The sequence below is a fragment of the Prionailurus viverrinus genome, chromosome B1 (genome assembly GCF_022837055.1).
Source record: "Prionailurus viverrinus isolate Anna chromosome B1, UM_Priviv_1.0, whole genome shotgun sequence".
Classification (NCBI taxonomy): domain Eukaryota; kingdom Metazoa; phylum Chordata; class Mammalia; order Carnivora; family Felidae; genus Prionailurus; species Prionailurus viverrinus.
The window spans coordinates 22,384,865-22,404,405 of record NC_062564.1 but is presented as its reverse complement, the minus strand read 5'-3'; the positions used below and the strand labels follow the sequence as shown (position 1 = coordinate 22,404,405).

The window sequence follows — 19,541 nt, the reverse complement described above, 5'->3', positions numbered from 1 at the left end:
TCTTTTATCTAGCCTTGTTGTAAGAATACAGTATAAAATACATGTAAGTTACAAAATATGTGTCAATTGATTTTTATTGGTAAGGCTCTGGTCAACGGTAGGCTATCAGTAGTTAAGTTTGGGGAGAGTCAAAAGTTATACACTCATTTTCAAGTGCACAGGAGATCAGTGCCCCTAACCCCTGTATTGTTCAACTGGAGTTGTATCAAGTAGAATGACTAAATAGATATAGACACTACAAAATAAGTTGGAGAGGTCTCAGGGAAAAGTTTGACTGCCTGGCCTCACAATTTCCCCAAAGACCCCTGAATACTGAATTTGATCAATACTGATGTAGTCTTTGAATTTTCTATGCCCAGCAAAACAGAAACCTAGTGATCACCTCTTTAGAATGATGGCACTTGGAAATTTAAGGTAACACTGCTAGTATCCCCTCTTCTACATGGACCGCACAGGACAAGTATTAACCCCTTCACTTAATGCAGAACACTCTACAATTTTCCTTTCAACTCCAAAAGGAAGAAACAATCTTGGATATACCATAGAATAATAAATACAGATCCTTTAAAAGAGGCATTTTGGGGTGGCTGAGTGGTTCATTTGGTTGGTTAAGCATCCAACTCTTGATTTTGGCTCAGGTCATGGTCTCACAGTTCTGAGATTGAGCCCCATGTCAGGCTCTGTACTGAGTGTGGAGCTTGCGTGGGATTCTCTCTCTCCCTCTCCCTCTCTCTCTCTCTCTCTCTCTCAAAATAAATAAACAAACATTTAAAAACATTATTTAAAAAGCTAAAAGAGGCATTTTCAATCGCTGTTGTTCAGCCAAATACATAGCCCAAGGATGATACACAACTATATTTTGCATCACTGGTTAGAGAGCATTTGTTGACAAGTTTTACTCAGGTGGGCAATAAAATACCTGAAGAATTTGAAGAGAGGGCCATATAAATAAAGACTGTCTCATGAAAAAGTATATTCTATTCATTTTCTTTGTTTTGTTTGAAGTCCCATCCCTGCTTCTCTCCATTTTTTCTGATCTGTTCCATTTTTCAAGGTCCAACTTAGATTTTAGAACCTTCCTTCCCCGGTTTTTAAGACATCATTGTTCTTCTCAATGGCACAATGTCCCTTTCTCTTCATATGCAACATGGGGCAGTAATATTTTATTGCATTTTTGTTACAAAAGCAATGCAACTTATTATAAGAAATATAAAAGCCTAGAAAAAATATAATTCATAATTCTGTCATCTTTTTTATTTAGAAATTTATTTATTTTGAGAGACAGAGAGCAAGAGCAGAGGGAAGGGAAAGAGAGAATCCCAAGCAGGTTCCATGCTGTCAGCACAGAGCCCAATGTGGGGCTCGATCCTATAAACCACGAGATCATGACCTGAGCCAAAATCGAATCAGATGCTCAACCAACTGAACTCCCCAGGCACCCCCATAATTATATCATCTTGAGAGAATATTTATTTCCTGTGTCTGTACTTTTTGTTTTGTTTTGTTTTGTTTGCCTGCCTATTTTTTTTTTCCATATAATCAGGTAAACAAATTCTCCTAAGCTTTGGCTTAATGTTGGACACACATATTTTGATGTCGCACAAGAAATGTCACGGTTTTACATCAATCTGTACACATCTTCCATTCCATGCAGAAGGCAGACATTCCCCACAGCAGGGGTTATACGTCCAACACCAAGAACACAGCTGTGGTTCAGTCATCTCTATACAGTGACAAAGTTAAGGCAAGCAGGATGGAAAGACTCAATCTGCAGCCCAGATTTTGCTGAGCAAACTTAAAGGAAGCAAATCCACAGTACTCAAGGGTGGTTTAAAAAAAAAAAGGGTACAAGGAAAGATTTTGATTTAGTAATTAGAGCTCTAGAGCAAGACACAGACATTTCAGGAAAAGGGAATGTGTGAGACAAGAAACAAGGGACCCATAGAGTATATCTAGGCTCTTAGCCTCTGTGATTACGAGTGTCCACCACTTGGGGCGCCTGGGTGGCTCAGTTCGCTAAGCATATGACTTTGGCTCAGGTCATGATCTTGTGGTCCAAGAGTTTGAAACACAGAAGCTGGAGCCTGCTTTGTATTCTGTGTCTCCCTTTCTCTCTCTCTCTGCCCCTCCCCTGCTCATGCTCTGTCTCTCTCTGTCTCAAGAATAAACATTTAAAAGAAAAAAAAAGTGCTCACCATTTATTCAGCAAGTAGGAAATAGAACTCTTTCACAAACACAATCCTTACACTTATTTTGCAGGTAACTGTGTAGAGTAACTGTATACAGCTCTAATGTTGGAGAATTAATCCACTCATAACAAACACCTCTATGTTATTTTATATAATTCTGAGTCAAAGATCCTTCTCTGTATTTTTATATAAAATACTGATACCAAGTTTCTGAATGCCAGAGTAAGAAAACCAAGTACACCTTAAAGAATTCTAGCTGGGTGTGTGGGATGTTACATTTTTATTGTTATTTTATTCTTCATGTAACATTAACCTCACTTATTATGTTTCATTTTTATACATTGTTATATCTCTTCCACTGCCTAGACCGAAATGTGGGAAGTATCTCAATAAATATTTTTAGTGTCTTTTACATATTTTGGTGGGATAGAAGTATACAGATCATATACCAGTTTTCTCTTAGCTGTGTGTGTAGACTTTTTAAGAACACTGTGAATATAATGCTCTCATGCTACCTTACAAAAGTGGTATCTCCTCTCCATCCCTGCTGTAGCTCACATCCTAATCATCCTGCAGCTGGACTATTCTAGACTTTTTTTTTTTTTATCTGGTCGGAATGGATTGTGTCTATTTCACCTTCATATTTCCTTAAGTTCCAGCTTAAAAAAAATACTATCTCCATCAACTATAAAGAAATATAGCTATCTATTCCGCCATGTTATGGAAAAAAGAACGAAGAACTTAAAGTCAGGAGACTTAGTTTCTTTGCAGTTGCCTTCTTTGTTCTGAATTATTAGTCTCTCAAAACTCTATTCCATAATCACATCAATAACCACCTCTGTGCATCAATAAATGGACATAATGCTACCTGTCAGCTCCCTTGCTAACTGATGTCAAGACTAGATTAATATTGCCCAAAATGTCTGATTTGCCCTAGTTCAAGAAGCCATATAAGAATTCACACTATTTTTCTTCAAATTTAATGCCTCCTAACTCCAGAGTTACAGGGATAATTCATAAACACTGCAGCGATAATTTGCCATGGACAATTCCCTCTATAAAACACACATACAAAATCCATTCCTTACCTCCCTCCCTATGATTTTTTTTTTAAACGAACACTAAGATTTCTAGATAGCCACAAAAAAGAACTGATTTAGAATACTCAGTAACCATAAATACCAGAGATCAAAATTATACAGTTCACTGGAAAAGCAAACCCAGGCATATCAAATCATTTAAAATCCTCAGATGATACCAAAGAACTAATAATGTCTGCCTAAATTTCCAGAGCTATGCTTCTCCATGTCCTATTCATTATGATCATATATTTTCTACTTCAGTCTTAATCTTGCCTTCTGTTTAGATCATCATAAAAATCTGCCAAATCTTCTTGGCTCTTGGTTCTTAAACCTGCCTCTGTCTCTCTCTCTCTTTTTTTTTTTTTCTTTTAGTTTTCATGCTCATTGACTTAGATATCTTTAATCTGGAAGAGGACTTAGAGGTTTCTTAGTCAAACATACGTAGAGAGGTCAGAGAGAGTAAATTGTCCAAGGTTTTAAAGGCTAGTCGGGTAAAACCAGAACTAGACCACTTCTTTCCTGACATTCTAGGCTACACTATCCCGTGTTTAATTGACTTCACTTTTGGCTCTGTTTTCCCACTTTTTTTCTGGGATGAATTTTTCTTTTACCTCATGGTGAAAAACACACCAGTTCTTTAAAATCACGGTAACTAGTTGTACAAATATCCAAGTTTAAATTTTACCAATTGTTTATTCTTCTTCCTTGATATGAATATATACATGTATGAATATATGTATGATTTTAGATCCTCCAAGGAACACTTGTCTAAAATCTCATTTCAAATAAACATCACATTCTCTCTTCTCACCACTGAGCCATATTGTATTTTATTTCTCTTAACTCCTCTCCTTGAACGTTCAATGACTTTGATTCTTTAAATCATGCTATGTCTCACTCCCTACCAAACTCTACTTCATGATTTCAATGATGAAATTCCACTTAGTCCTTAAGACTGTAATGACTGTAATTACTTGATAAATCTGTTAAAATATCTTTGTCTCTTTTATCTTCATGATTACATAGCAGGTGTTGACATTAAGAGGAGGGACCCAAAGATGGAAAATCCTACAACCAGCCAGTGATAAAGCACTCATTAGTGTGTACAATTCATTTTTCTTGGGTTATAATTTCAAGGGTATTCATTCAACATTTGTTTTATGCTTATATGTGGTAGAGAATATAAAAAATAGTCCCTGGTTTTAAGGGATGTATTGTTTTCAGGAAGCGGCAACAGTGAACTAGAAGACAATGTGAGACACTTTTAGGTATGACTATCATGTGAAGATTTCTCTTATGAAAGAATACCTAATGTTCAATATTAAACAAGATGTAGATGTCAGGAAGTATTACTCTGATGGAACTAGAGAAGGCTTCAGATATTAGATGGGCATTGAATGAAAGATAGGATATTTTCAGATACAAAGGGAAGAGAAGATATTTCAAGCAAAGGCAAAGGCATGAGTCAGGATATAAAAAGTACTTGGTATGTTAGAATCATAACTGAATCAATTGAAGTATTTGGTATCACAAAGGGAAGAGGGAGGAAATCAGGTATTGAAAAGTGGTTAAATACACATTAGACAAGATCCTGAGTGCTGCAGAGAGAAACATAGAATGAGGAAGTGATAGAGAAGCTTATAATCGAGGGTTTTTTCTCTTCAGGAAGACTGCATTTTACCAAGAAAGCAGATAGAATTACAGTCTGAAAGATTGGGGAAGGAAATGACTGGGAGACTATTTCAATAGTCTGGTAGAGCAGTGGTAAGAAAAGTTTACCCAAGACACTGCTATTACAAAGTGTGACTTAAGGAGAAGAAAGTGCCAGTTTTGCTTATTTATTCAGCACATATATAATTGCTCGCCCACTGCACAGAAAGCGCTCTAACAGGTACTGGAGACAGACAGATAGACAACAAAGGTGAAACTCAACCTCATGAAACTCATGAGCTATCAGAGAAGACGTATCCTAAACAAATAAGCAAATGCACAGATGAAACAATTTCACGCAGTGGTAAGTACTATGAGGAAGCTAAAGCAAATGATGACATAAAGAGATGGGGGGAGGAAAATGAGAAGAGAGGAGGGAAAAAAGTCACCCCTAAAATAGTGTTCTTGAATGGATCCAAGAAGGAGTGGTGTTCTAAGAGAACAACGTTTCAAGAGACAAGGCAGGAGTGTACATGATGGACAGTAAGAAATGAAAGCAGCACTTCCTCCTCAGGAACTTACACTTTTTAGTAGCACTTTCATTCTTCTAGATTTCCGAGCCAGACAGAGAGAATACCAGAGGGGAAGTGGGCAAATGAGGGCAGATAAGTAGGTGGGTGTGAAACCAAGGAGGATTTCAGATTTATTCTAAGTCGATAGGAAAAATATTGGAGGGTTTCAGCATGAGAGCTAAACTATCTACTAATTTCTTATACCACTCTTTTGCTCTACGTTATGTAGGATGGATTAAAAGTAGAATCAGGGAGAATGAGTAGGAAGCTGATGCAGTGCCTCAGCCAAATATAGTTGCTTGAATTATAATAGTGACAGAGGAGATAGTGAGACGTGGTTTTATTTGAAATAGTGCATGTAACAAGAGTTAACAGGACTCATATATGGATCACACGTAGGAAGCAACAGAAAGACATCAAAGAAAGCTTCTGAGATCTTGGGGTGAGTAACTAGTTAGATAATGATACAGCTGACACATAAGCCCAGGAACTCAACAGACTGGCAGAGTGTATGGGGAGGGATGCTCGAGAATCAAGGGTTTGGTTCTGGATTTATAAAATTTTGGATATTGATTTGAAATCCAAAGTGGAGTTATCTAACTGTTAGAGGGAATGTTGATTCATTCAAACTTTTCTTTATCAGCTTTTCTAATGTAATAATTAAAGAATGGAAGCAACGTGTTCTATATAAGTCAGCTATAAAGCACAATAATAAAAAGAACACTCCTGCAACGTCACAAATCAAGAAACAGGTATCTATTTGGGTGCTTCCCAATCTCATCCATCTTGTTTCTTTTCAGACCTAAACTTTAACTTGAATTTTGTGGTTCCCACTTTCCTGCACTTTAAAAGCTACCAATTCTCATTACATATGTATGCAGCTATAAATACACATGGTTTACTTTTGCTAAATTATGAGCATTAGAAACAAAAATTATACTATATATAGTCTTCTGGGACTTGCTTTAATTTTTTCCCCTGTAAATACTTGTATATTAGACTGAAAATATTTTTTCCTAGTGTTATGTAATAAAAACCTCATGGATTTTGGTTAATTACTAATAGAATAAAAGGGTTAAAATCATAAAATAGAGTTTAACAGACTCAAGTAAGAGGACCTAGCATGAATTGAGGTAGAATCACAGAACAAAGAGTACAGAAGTTTGTGAAGAAGCAGTATTAGAAGAGACCGATGCTGAAAACGTTCCTGAACTTGTGATCGACTTAAATTTACAAACAGGAGAAGTAAAACAAATGTGATACGAATCAATTCTCAATATAAGAAACACAATTAGTGAAGCGGCAGGTAATAAAGACAAGAAGAATGACGAGCAGATTCAGAGCAATCATTTTTAACACAGCAAAGAAAGCCAAAAAGCCAGGGAAATGTCTTCCAAATACTGGTAGAAATAACCGGAAGAGCTGTTGTATACGTATGTGTAGTAGAACAATTTTAAACATCAAGGACAAAGTAGAGAAAATGAAATCCAAAGATCTCACCATTTGGACTTTCACTTAATGAACCTCCAAAAGATATACTTTAGGAAGAAGGGAAATGATCCCAGAAGAGATATCCGAAGTGCATTTAGAAGAAGGGAAAGTTAATCAACTTATGTGCAAATTTTAATAAATATTCTATGTATATACTGACTAAATTCTTAACTTTCTTTTTAAACTGGATAAAACAGAAATAAACTATACTCAAGAACAGCAGGAAACCAGGGAAAGGGGTCATCAGATACAGTGTTTTAAGTTCTTTGGATCTTTAGGGTTGAGGTGAAGCTATACATCAACTTTAAACTTTAACATAAAACTCAAGAACAACTAGCAACAAAATAGGAATAGATTAAAAAGTCTCCAAAATCTTCTTGGTGACTTTTGCAGAAAGAAAAATTCGTTGAGAAAAATCTCAATCTGAAAACAGACAAGAAAGGAAAGCAAAGGGACCATAGAACTGGACAAAAGCAGCACAAAATAAGATGTTAGAAATAGATACAGTGAAAAAAAGAAAGGTTAGATTGCATATTTTTAAGAGTTCTTGGGGCTCCTGGCTGGCTCAGTGGGTAGTGCGCACAACTCTCGATCCCAGCCCCACTTGGGTGTAGGGATTACTTAAAAATAAAATCTTTCTTTTTTTTTTTTTAAAGTTTATTTATCTGAGAAAGGGGAAGAGAAAACGAGCATGCTTGTGTGCGTGCACACACACACGCGTGTGTGCACAAACAGGGGAAGGGCAGAGAGAGAGAGGAAGATCAAGGATCTGTGATGACAGCAGGGAACCCAGTGTAGGCGGGCTCACACTCACGAACCACAAGATCATGACCTGAGCTGAAGTCAGATGCTTAACCAACTGAGGTACCTGGGTGTCCCCCAAACAAAATCTTTAATAAAAAAAAGTGTTCTTTATAGAACACAAACCTAACACAAAGAAAAATATGGGAAAATATTTAAAAAAGAAATAAAATTTAGAGTAAAAATATATAGTATGTATATATTAATTTAAAAATCAGTAAGATTCAATTTACTGTGGTTTACCAACAGGAACGAAAGAAGAAATTGACAAATTTATTGTTAGTTTGCGGAGTTCAAAAGCCTTTCTAATTAAGAATACAGTCAGGTAAGAAGTAAAAAGGAATCTGGAAGTTTTGAAAAACAGAATTAACAGGTTTGCTCTGTGGACAGGAAGAGGATTTGGTGGCTTACAGAAAACTTGTATTCATTTTCATTAATATGGGATATTTTGAATAATGACTCGTTAGACCTTAAAGACTTTTTTTTTTTTTTTTTAACATTTTCATTTAAAGAATACCAAGATGCTGATATCTTACCATGTCTCGATGAGATCTCAAACTTCCTTTCTCTGGACATTTGTAGTAAACATATGTTCAAAAACTAATTTATACCATAAGATTTCAAACACCAAATCTCTGCACATATCAGTACATTTTAATATATCATTTTCTGGAGGAATGAGAAAATATTTTACCTTGAATTAAAGTGATATTTTTCAACGTCTGAGAGTGTTCCCAATCTTTCAGTCTGAGATCATTAGTGATATTATTCAGTAGTTTCACTTCTCCTTTTATTTCCTGTTCCAAATTCACTTGTTTTTCTTTCATAGACATAATTTCTGCTGATGCATTGTACACACGCTCCTCTAATCTACTCATGTCCTGTGAAACATAAGCAAGCACCCACAATTTTTATTACATACATAATTATCAATATGTAAGTTTAAGAAGCCCTGGAAGTCAGGTATTTTTTTTTTTAAACAAGAATACTATAGAACATTATGGAATAAGAATGTAGAAATTAGAGAACTGTGCTAAGCCAGTAATTTTTTGGCTTTGAAGCATTTCCTCTTTTAACTGAATGGCTGAATTTTTACACCCTATGTCCCCACAAAATTAGTTGAATATATCCAAGGTATGCTTTGATTCCTAAATGTATACATGTCAAAATGCTGAAAATGAAACAAAAACTTGTATGATTTTTATTAGAAGTGAAATTTCTTTGTACTGTACTTTGAGTACCTACATATTCTATGAATTTGACAGAATTTGTACATTAAACTGTTTTGTAGCAATAATAAAGTTTAATGTTACAATTCTCATTGATAATGAACATTCAAGATAGGTTTTAATATTCAGTAAAATTTCGGGGTGCCTGGGTGGCTCAGTCAGTTGGACGGCCGACTACAGCTCAGGTCATGATCTCGCAGTCTATGAGTTCGAGCCCCGCGTCGGGTTCTGTGCTGACAGCTCGGAGCCTGGAGCCTACTTTGGATTCTGTGCCTCCCTCTCTCTCTGCCCCTTCCCTGCTTGGTCTCTCTCTCTCTCTCTCAAAAATAATACACATTAAAAAAATTTTTTAAATATATTAAAAAAATATTCAGTAAAATCTCAACTAGAATTTTAATATCTTACTTTCAATGTTTATTATTTATGTATTTCAGATATCATTTTGTTTTCAAATGCATATATATATTGTGTGTATTTATATATATACGTGCATAGATTGTGAACAGACCTCTCTCTCTCTCTCTCTCAAAAATAATACACATTAAAAAAATTTTTTTAAATATATTAAAAAAAATTCAGTAAAATCTCAACTAGAATTTTAATATCTTACTTTCAATGTTTATTATTTATGTATTTCAGATATCATTTTGTTTTCAAATGCATATATATATTGTGTGTATTTATATATATACGTGCATAGATTGTGAACAGACGATATCATACATTTTAGAATATGCTTTCACTTTTCACTCAATAACATATTAAAGATATTTACCTATTAAAATATTCCGAGACTAGATTATGTTCAACAATTTAGTGGAATTATATTTATATATTTTTCATAATGCAAGATTCCTAGAGATCAAGTTTTGAGCTGCATACTCTCTTTTTACTTCTTTAAGCAATGTTGTAATGAATTATATATATATATATATTTTTTTTTTTTTTTAACATATTTGTACAAGTGCTTCTATAGGACAGCTGCTTGAAAGTAGGCCTGATCAGAGGGACTAAATGCTAAGCTTTTTGTTCAATACTGCCACAGTGTCCCCAAATATATGGCACTATTTTTTAAACATTATTCATCATATATCAGTATCTACTTTTGCACCCAAATATGCTGGGTACCTTCAACATATTTAGGTTTGCAGAGTTAAGAGTCAATACATAATACATCATTCTATTTATTTGGTTTTTGAATTATGATGAGGTTAAATATATAGTCATAAAGTTTTTCACACTGTTTATTACTTCTCCTTTCAAGACATTGGCTTGGTTTTCCTTTGGGTGTTGGGCTTTGTTTCTGATGCAGCAAACTTTCTCGTCCATTCTGGCTACATTTTCTGTCTCTCCATTCTAATTTGGTCGCATCCTGTCTTCATGGTATGCTCTATACTTTTCTAAGGAAATCTCTACTTAACTGCTGATGTATTCTCATTTCCCACTGGCATATAGAAATCAACCAGGGACACACTGCTCTGTAATCCTAGTACAAAGAGAAAATTACACTTGCCTTGACTTGACAAGTTGAGGTGAGGGGGTCAAGGCAGTCAGGGTGTAAAGCCTTTGAGATAAATGAACAGATATCTAGATTTGTCTCTTCAGTGGCACTATACTCAAGCAGAGAAGCTTATCAAATTGTACCGCTCTAACTCTGCCTTCCCCCACCCAAAACCCTATTCTTTGTTATCTCTACCCTCTGTCTCCTCCTTCCTTGACTATTTGGCATTTCCCATGCAATATGGTATGTCATGATAATGAAAAGTACAGCACAGGAATATAGTCAATAACACTGTGATGATGTATGGGGACCGACAGTGACTACATTCTCATGGTGAGTACTGAGTACCGTATAGAGTTGTCAAATCACTCCGCTCTACACCTGAAACTTGTACAGTATCGTATGTCAACCGTGCTTCGATAGTAAAATAAAAGAAATAAAATTTGGAAAAATATGTATAAAAGTAGAATAGTGAACAAGGACGTTCATAAAGCATAGCAACATAAAAACATGCCCAGCTTAATCTGGGTGCCTACAGACTGCTGTAGGCTGGTTAGGTAGTTAAAGATGCCCACGGAGCAGAGGTCAGGGGACTTGCAGCTGATTTTGCTACCAAAAAGTTACTCCTTGCCCACGTTCTTCACACACAAAGCTGAAGGGTTTTTTTTTGTTTTTTTTTATTCCCTTTTCTGAAAACTGCATATGGTGCTCATATTAGCCAGATTTCACTTGCAATTGTTTCTAGGGGGAAGACGGAAAGTGCATTTTATTTTTTTTTTAAGAAACCTATTCAGCGGCCACACACACCTTCCAGACTCTACCATCAGTGGCCCTGCTGGAAACTGGAATTTAATTTTGCAGTCTTACAGCCCTTTCTATGAACAATGGACATGATGAATTCCCACCTCTCTTATTTTGTGCTGGTGTTCTTTTTTTCCCTCAAATTGATGTTTGGTCTGTCCTTGATAGGCCTCATGCTGGTATCGCTTGGAAGCCTTTCTCTCAAACAACATTTACTGATTTGGGCATTCATTTAACTTACTTATTCCTGAATTAGGTTAAAGATTCAAAGATGGTAAAAGTGTTTAAGCCATGGGATAAGAGGCCGAATATTGTTTTCAGTGAGCACACGTGTGCACACACACGCTCACAGTGACCTAGTTTCTAAATCTCTACAAGTGATTACTGCCTTGAAAAAATAAATAGCTTTGGAAGTCCCTCCATTCCCTTGTACCTTCGTTTCTAATGATGGGACCCAGTCCAAAACATAAGTGCAATCTATCCAAACCCAAACAGTTCACTGATCATCACATTTTGATCATTTCCAGTGATTATCACTTTAAACAAGCTCAGGATTTGTACTGTCTTCCATATGGTTTCCGATTTGGTGTCCACTCTTTTTTTTTTTTTTTAATTTTTTCTTTTTTCAACGTTTATTTATTTTTGGGACAGAGAGAGACAGAGCATGAACGGGGGAGGGGCAGAGAGAGAGGGAGACACAGAATCGGAAACAGGCTCCAGGCTCTGAGCCATCAGCCCAGAGCCCGACGCGGGGCTCGAACTCACGGACCGCGAGATCGTGACCTGGCTGAAGTCGGACGCTTGCCCGACTGCGCCACCCAGGCGCCCCTGGTTTCCACTCTTGATGTGAATTCATAGATAATCTATAGTCTCTACTGAATCTGGGGGCCTACCTCACTGCTCTTCTGTTTTTACATAAAGTAATATACTTTCTCCTTTCCTCTTTTCCCCCAAGTTAATCAGTTATTACTCTTACCATTGAAATTTTACTTATCCGTCTCCCATTCTCATCTACGCCGTAGACAGCTGCTTCTTAGTGAATCTCTACCCCTTTGTAGCCCAAGTCATTGATATTTCAAAGTGGCTGATATGCTTACATACTTATTAACACTGTGGAAAATGCAGTGAGATTTTGGAAGAGATGATATGGAATAGAAACAGAGTATCAAGGCTGGTGTTGGCATGAGGTTTACCAACAAAGTCCTCCTATTTATATAGCCATGCCATTGTCTTCTGACACCTTAAGATCAGGATCATGTGAAATTCAAAAGTTCTGAGTGATTGTACCTGACAAATAAATATGTAGGCTATTTTTCCTTAAACTGTTTCGTCTATGCTCTAGTCAATATTTTAGTTGATCTTCATTTAATGTTACAACTTTAGAGGCTTACTGATGCTCTGTAAGTGATAATCCATTTTTTAAAAAATCACTACAGTTAATAATGTATCTATACAGAAAACAACTTCACTAATCAAAAAGGGTTCTATTCAAATAAAATCTACTACCAAGATGCCAACATTGCTTCGCTAAGGGTAGAAATTTTATAGGCTTCACGTTAATTATGTTCTTAGGCCCTAGATATTTTGTGATGTAAAGATCATTTTTTCACAGGAGTAGTTAAATTTTAGTCATCTACTTATTTTTCATGGGATGGAGCAATTATAATTATTTCACAACAACCCCCCCACCCCACAATTTGAAATAAGGGGCTTGCTTAATTTCTTTCTCATCAATACAAAGTAATCCAGCAGGTTGGCCACACAATAGTCCATAGAAGAGGTGAGAAAACTACAATCCAAGGGTCAAAGTCTTTTTGTGAAGAGTGACTGACTGGACCACAGCCTCCCTGGTGTATCTGCAAATTGGCTATGGCTGCTTTTGTACTGGAATGACAAAGTTGAATAGTTGAAAAGAGACCTTAGAGTCCCCAAAGGCTAAAATGTTTACATCTGGCTCTTTGCATAAAAGCTTTTGCTGACAAGCTGGTCTATCTAAACATGTCTTGCTCTCTTATCCTGGGTCTTTGATCCTACGATAAAAATAAGATGTTGTATCTATCATTCCAAATTCAACTCTAATTATAGTTATCTTTACACATGAAAACGTATGTATACTTCTTGGGAATGACAAAATAGACTTTTTAAATTTAGATGTTGTATGTATCTATGATGTTTCCATTTCTTTGATGATGAAGAAATTTGGGTCTGTTGTAAAACTCACAAATACAGAGTAGCTACAAAGATCACCTAAAAATTATAATTGGCTTAGACAGTCTCAAGAGATAGTATAACAGGATTTAAAAAATTAAAACACCTTAAGAGAGTCTATATCCAATGGAAAAAAATTCACCCTCTGTTGGGAATCTGGAGAAGACACTAGGTAAATTCATGTAAAATCTTCTGGTAGGATTACCAGAGGAATCAGGGTAAGTCAGATGACGTTGAAACAGGGCTTACATATTGTGTTTTCTTGAACTATCTGAGGAGATAGAATCTAGATGGATTCAGTGCTGGCATGTGACTTTCTAATACAAAAACTCTTACCTCTTGATGTTTAAATGTATTCTCTTGGACTTTGCCATTCAGTGTTTGAATATTGAGCTGCAAGTCAAGCAATGTGATATTCAGACTGATTAATGACTTGGAGATTTCATCTATTGCGTTTCCATGTCCCTGAACTGAGGAAACCAAGGTGCTCAGCTGGAGAAGAACATCACTGAATCTTTGATAAGTCACCAGACTAAAATTTTGGAAATGCTCTGAATCTATGAGATTGGCTTCTGTATCTGAAATAAATTGGATTCTCTTCTCCATGTTGTTCATTTGTTCCATTACAGCTTCTCGAAATCTCATTTCTTCTTCACTGTCATTTGCTTTTCCTGCGAGACTTTGAGACATATCGTTTGCATTAATTGAACCAACTGTGCAATTCTTCATTTCCCACTTCAGGACTTGTGCTGTATATTTAAGGAAAAATAAACAAAGTCATGACCAGTAGCCTTAAATGCACACACCATTCCATTCCATATCGTTCCAATCCACTGTAACATTCTGAAAGCCATCCAAACTAAACCAGGTGTTTATTTTAAATACACAATGTGTGAACCACACTACACCTATTGCCGAGAGGAAGACACTCTCCTTCTCCCACTTTATTTTAGAATTTATTCCAGGATCAAGTCATTCTTTCTGAATTGCTGCTTCTATGCATCTTCCGAGCCACCGCATTTGGCTTTGACAGTGAGAGTAAATTCTACAGATCGTGAAGTGCATTGTATCCTATTCCTCAAGGTACGTTAGGATAAAATGAGATAATGCTTAACACAACGTCGGAAGCAAGTATGTTGAATACATTAGCTGTTACGAAGATAAATGATGTGACAAAAACACTATCTAGTAAAAGTAGAAGTATCAGTGTTAACCACTGTATGAACAAATTTTTGGCTCATCTTCCTCATCCAGTCGCTTAAGCTGGCACAGAATTGTCCTTTTCAGTTTATACAGGCCTCATTTATTATTGGTGGAACAGGAAATTGGGCAAATAATTTTTTTCACTTTAAAAAATACTGTTCTTTTAAGATTCCCCTTTATCTATGATAAAATATATACTCATGACAGAAACAATTTTAAAGACAGGTAATGAAGAAGAATAATCGACCACTAATCTCACCATCCTCCGTTAAGTGCTAACATTTTGGTGTGTGTATACCAAATCTTTTTTCACTAGTATACAATTATTACAAAAATAATTTTAATACCTACGCCATATTCTCTGAATGGACTACCAGATTTATTTAACAACTCCCCCACACTTCATATGTTCTGTTTTTACTAAGAGATCCAATACTTTGACAAACAATCTTTTAAGTAATCATTTCCTGAAAAAGAAAAAAAAAAGAATCTACTAAATGGTATTTGGGGGATATACAGAGCCGCTGATATGGATTTCCAAATTGGCATATGTTCTCTAAATAAGCTAATTGTCCTTCTGAAAGGATCTAGAGCACTATGTTTATAGTTTCAAATAATGAAAAGCATAAACATTAGCTTTGCAGACAAAAATAATACAAAATTATACATAATAAAGAAAATGTTAAGTATCATTTGATCCCTGTCAGTGAGATTTTTTCCCTATCTCCCTCTGTATCTATCTATATTATTTTATGTACATGTCTATCAGTCTTTTGTGTTATTTTGAATACATTTGATTTTTCATATTTGGCCATTACTGAGAAATAAAAAGAGTAACTTCATATAGTGTAAAAATAGATCTACGTAAATAGCTATACCTGATATGCCAGTTGTTTTTTTTAAACTTTTTTTTAACGTTTATTTATTTTTGAGATAGAGACAGAGCATGAACGGGGGGAGGGGGGGTCAGAGAGAGAGAGACACACACAGAATCCGAAACAGGCTCCAGGCTCTGAGCTGTCAGCACAGAGCCCGATGCAAGGCTCGAACTCACAGACCGTGAGATCATGACTGGAGCGGAAGTCAGACGCTTAACCGACTGAGCCACCCAGGTGCCCCCCCACTTTTTTTTTTTTGCCAGTTTTTTAAATAAAAATGATATGGCAATATGATCAGCCTTATAGATTTTTGAGAATTCAGGGAGATAACATATAAAAGATCATTATTTCCACTCCAAGCTCAAGGGTACTTAAACAAATGAGAGGCTGGTATTTACCCAGGAACAAGCTGCCTGATTCTAGAATCTAGCTCCTTTTCTCAATGACTAGCTTAGGCACTCTGGGAAAGTTCTCTTCTTGCTTAAGTTCCCCAAAGATGGAAAAGTAGTAACTACTTCTAAGTGGTTTGGAGGATGGGTGAGATAAGGCATGTAAATCTCATAGCATATAAATGGCCTCTATGAAAATTCTATTCAAATTAAAGTGCCTTATCCATGAAAGATATGATCTTAGAGCCTGTCTTCACTAGCTTTAAAGAAGCTGTTTGATAATGTTTGTTTTTGTAACTATTATCATATGAGGAATACACATGAAACTATATATGCAATTAAATCCCAAGTTAGTTTTTAGAAGTATTATATATAATTCTAAAAACTATATATATATATACACACACATATATATGTGTATGTATGTGTGTGTGTATATATATATATATATATACATATATATATATATACATACACATATAGAGAGAGCGTGCACGCACAAGTGGGGACAGGGGCAGAGGGAGAGAGAAAATCTTAATTAAGCACGCTCCATGCTTAGTGTGCAGCCCAACACCAGGCTCGATCCCACAACCCTGGGATCAACCTGAGCTAAAATTAAGAGTCAGCCGCTAAACCCATTGAGCTACCCAAGTGCCCCAGTCCCAATTTTAAAAAGCACATATTTTCCTCATTATGCTCTCTTCAAAATTAGCTTATCTGAATGAATGAATGAACTCTCGCACTACATTTTGACAAGATCCCACAGAGTGTGTGTTATTTTAAACTTAATTTATCAAGAAAGTGGACAAAAAGGGTATTTTTTAGTTGGATCTCATCGCATTTATTACATTAAGTGTGGGGAGCACGCTCTGGAACGACAGCCTCATTCATACATTTAATTCTCTGGTTTATTTATGAAGCACCTGCTGCGTATAAAGCATTGTCTGAGCAACTCTGGGAGGATAATGCCGGGAATGGATTTTGACTGTAATAGAGACTCAAACTAACAATTTTTACAAAACTATTTCAAAGACGTCCCTTAAAAATTTTCATTTCACGATGATTATTGCTTTTTTAGGTAGCAGCTAAGAATCCAGTTTCTGGAGTAGAATGGCCTGGGTTAGCAACTCGTGCTCTTTTCTTTTTAATCTGTGATCTCGGACAAGATCCTCTGTCAATGCTTCTATTTTACTACCTGTGTGACAGGATACGACCAGTCAGTGTTCACATAATTAAATGAGCTAATAGAGGTGAAGTACTTACACTACTTCCGGGCATACAACAAGCACTTGTTGACTTTGAGCTTTTTTGTTATTAATATTTTGGATTCCAAATCTGTGACTTGTGTATCTGTATGTACAATACTGAAAGTATCGATGGGGGAATTAATATCGTTTAATATTAAAACATGGCAGGGGGGAAGGTGGGGCGTTGCAATGAGCATTGTACTTTCTGCACTTTATTTTACTCAGCGCAGTGATCTAATGCTCAACCATGGAATTCTTCGCTCACTGAAAATAACTTCTATTTCATAGCGAGAGAGCAAATCTTTCCCACAGTACGGAAAAGGAAGACTTGAGCTAACAGAGTATCAGGTGACCAAGGGTTTCTATCTGACATTGAGCTCAACATACAGTTGACGATAAAGGCTACATTTCGCTTATAGATTTACAAACACAACACTGCTTCTTTTCCCAAATCCTGTATAAAAACTAATTTCGAACTAACTTCTCAAAAAGCTGTTTAACTCTGTATCATAAATCTAGGTAAAGAACGTCAGAGTTCAGATTTTCAAATGTTCATTTCTTTCATTATCGCTGGGGAGATGGCATTTTGTGACTTTTCTGTTTCACATTTGAAAGGAGACAAACTTTTATGGCTTATGCAAACCCCCAGGGAGAGAGTGATATTTGATTTCACAGATCACATTTACTCCTTCATGTCGCTAATATCTTCTCCTGCCCAAAATTTGTGTTATTATGAACTAAAGAATCTTCAGTATGTCAGCAACAATTATGTATACATCAATCCTAGATTGTACTTTATTGTCCAGAGATGTTATTTCATTGTACTAGGACAGGGATCCGGTAGTTTCATTAAGAGATGATAGCATATGGAGTAGACTTTATCATTAAAAGTATCTTCCACTGTGTAAGACATTTTCAATTTGAAAAGAGTTTTTATGCACATTTTATTTCATCCATCAATTCCTGTTTGCCAAAAACAGAGTAATTTTTATCTTTTAGGAATATATTTTGCCCTTATTTGTAATTATTTTGTCTCAGGTAGAGATCTGTATTACATTTGGGCGTTTTTTATTTTTTGGAAAATATTCTGATCGGTAACTTACATTGAAAATGGATTGTCAATTGTTTATTCAAGTCTGATAGAAATAGTGACATCTAGTCCAAATTCTGGTGAATTTGAATGCTAATGTGAACATAGGAGATTTGAACATTTTTAACTTCTTGTCAATCCTACAGGTGCCTGCTTAGTTTTAGGAAACAAAAGTACTTTAGATCAGTCATTTCAACCCAACAATGAATGTGGAAACTTGGTAGTATTTTCGAACCGCCCAAAGATTTTGAACTTGGTTAGAATACTGAATTCTCTCCAGACTTCATGGATCCATTCTGCACATGCCTGTTAGGCAGAAGTTGCACTACCTGCCGTTGACTCTGCAGGCCATGGTTTGTATAAAAGTGATGAAATTTACCCAGATTCTAACTGGCTTATAGCTAATTATTCCAAGCAATGAAGCACCTTTCAATTGTGCATTTTGAGTGAACAAGCATATACATGATCAACATACAGATAATCTAAATTCATCAGGAAGTCAGTTGTTTAATGACAGACGTACTATATTAGGTCCTTTTATGTAGATGGCTGTGGTTGGCTTGATTGGTCAGTTTAGTTTCTTGTGGTTGTTTTTTGTTTTTATTTGTTTTTAATGGCCAAAATAGGAATTAATTAATTTTTACCTGTGGAAATATTTTCTCAGCTAAAATTATGGAGACTGTTCTGTTTGTGTGTGTGTGTTTAATTGGCCAGACACATTTTGTTCTAAAAATTTAATTATACTGGGAGATAGTAGGCCATAAGAGGTTAGGAGTCAAGAATCATGGATAAGAACTCCAGTTCTACTACTCAACAGTCTCAGTTTCCTTCTGTGGATAACGAGGATAATGGTATGTCTGCTCAAGGATAATTGTAAAGGTGTATTAAGATAATCTGTGCGTTGAATGTAGTAAATGCCCCCAAATGACAGCTACTGTCACAACCGTTGTGGTTTTATCATCATTTCTTAGCAAATTTTGGCTCTGTCCTAGAATATTCCTTTAGGTTACCCCTTAGCCAAGAAGGTTTGGCCTTGTGTTAGGAGCACTTTCTTGTTAAGCTGAGTAGTATGCACATAAAAATGTATCTTACTCCTCGCTTGTTAGAGCCTACATCCAGACATTTTGCCAGTCATAGAGATGAGGACAGCCACAAGGCACAGAAGTTCAAATGCCAATCAAGTCCATCAAAAAGGCTACCAAGGGGAGTC

At 36.0% G+C, this 19,541-nt stretch overlaps 1 protein-coding gene across 3 annotated transcripts in view; it reads right to left on the bottom strand.

Moving 5' to 3' along the window:
* The window catches only part of MSR1 (macrophage scavenger receptor 1), an 82,900-nt gene that overhangs the window by 48,401 nt on the left and 14,958 nt on the right, over positions 1–19,541 (bottom strand). For all 3 annotated transcript variants that reach the window (XM_047857128.1, XM_047857129.1, XM_047857130.1), the window contains 2 exons: positions 13,861–14,273; positions 8,480–8,666 (listed from right to left, as the gene is read on the bottom strand). In XM_047857128.1, the coding sequence (XP_047713084.1) occupies positions 8,480–8,666; positions 13,861–14,273 (600 nt within the window). The remainder of the gene's footprint in view (positions 1–8,479; positions 8,667–13,860; positions 14,274–19,541) is intronic.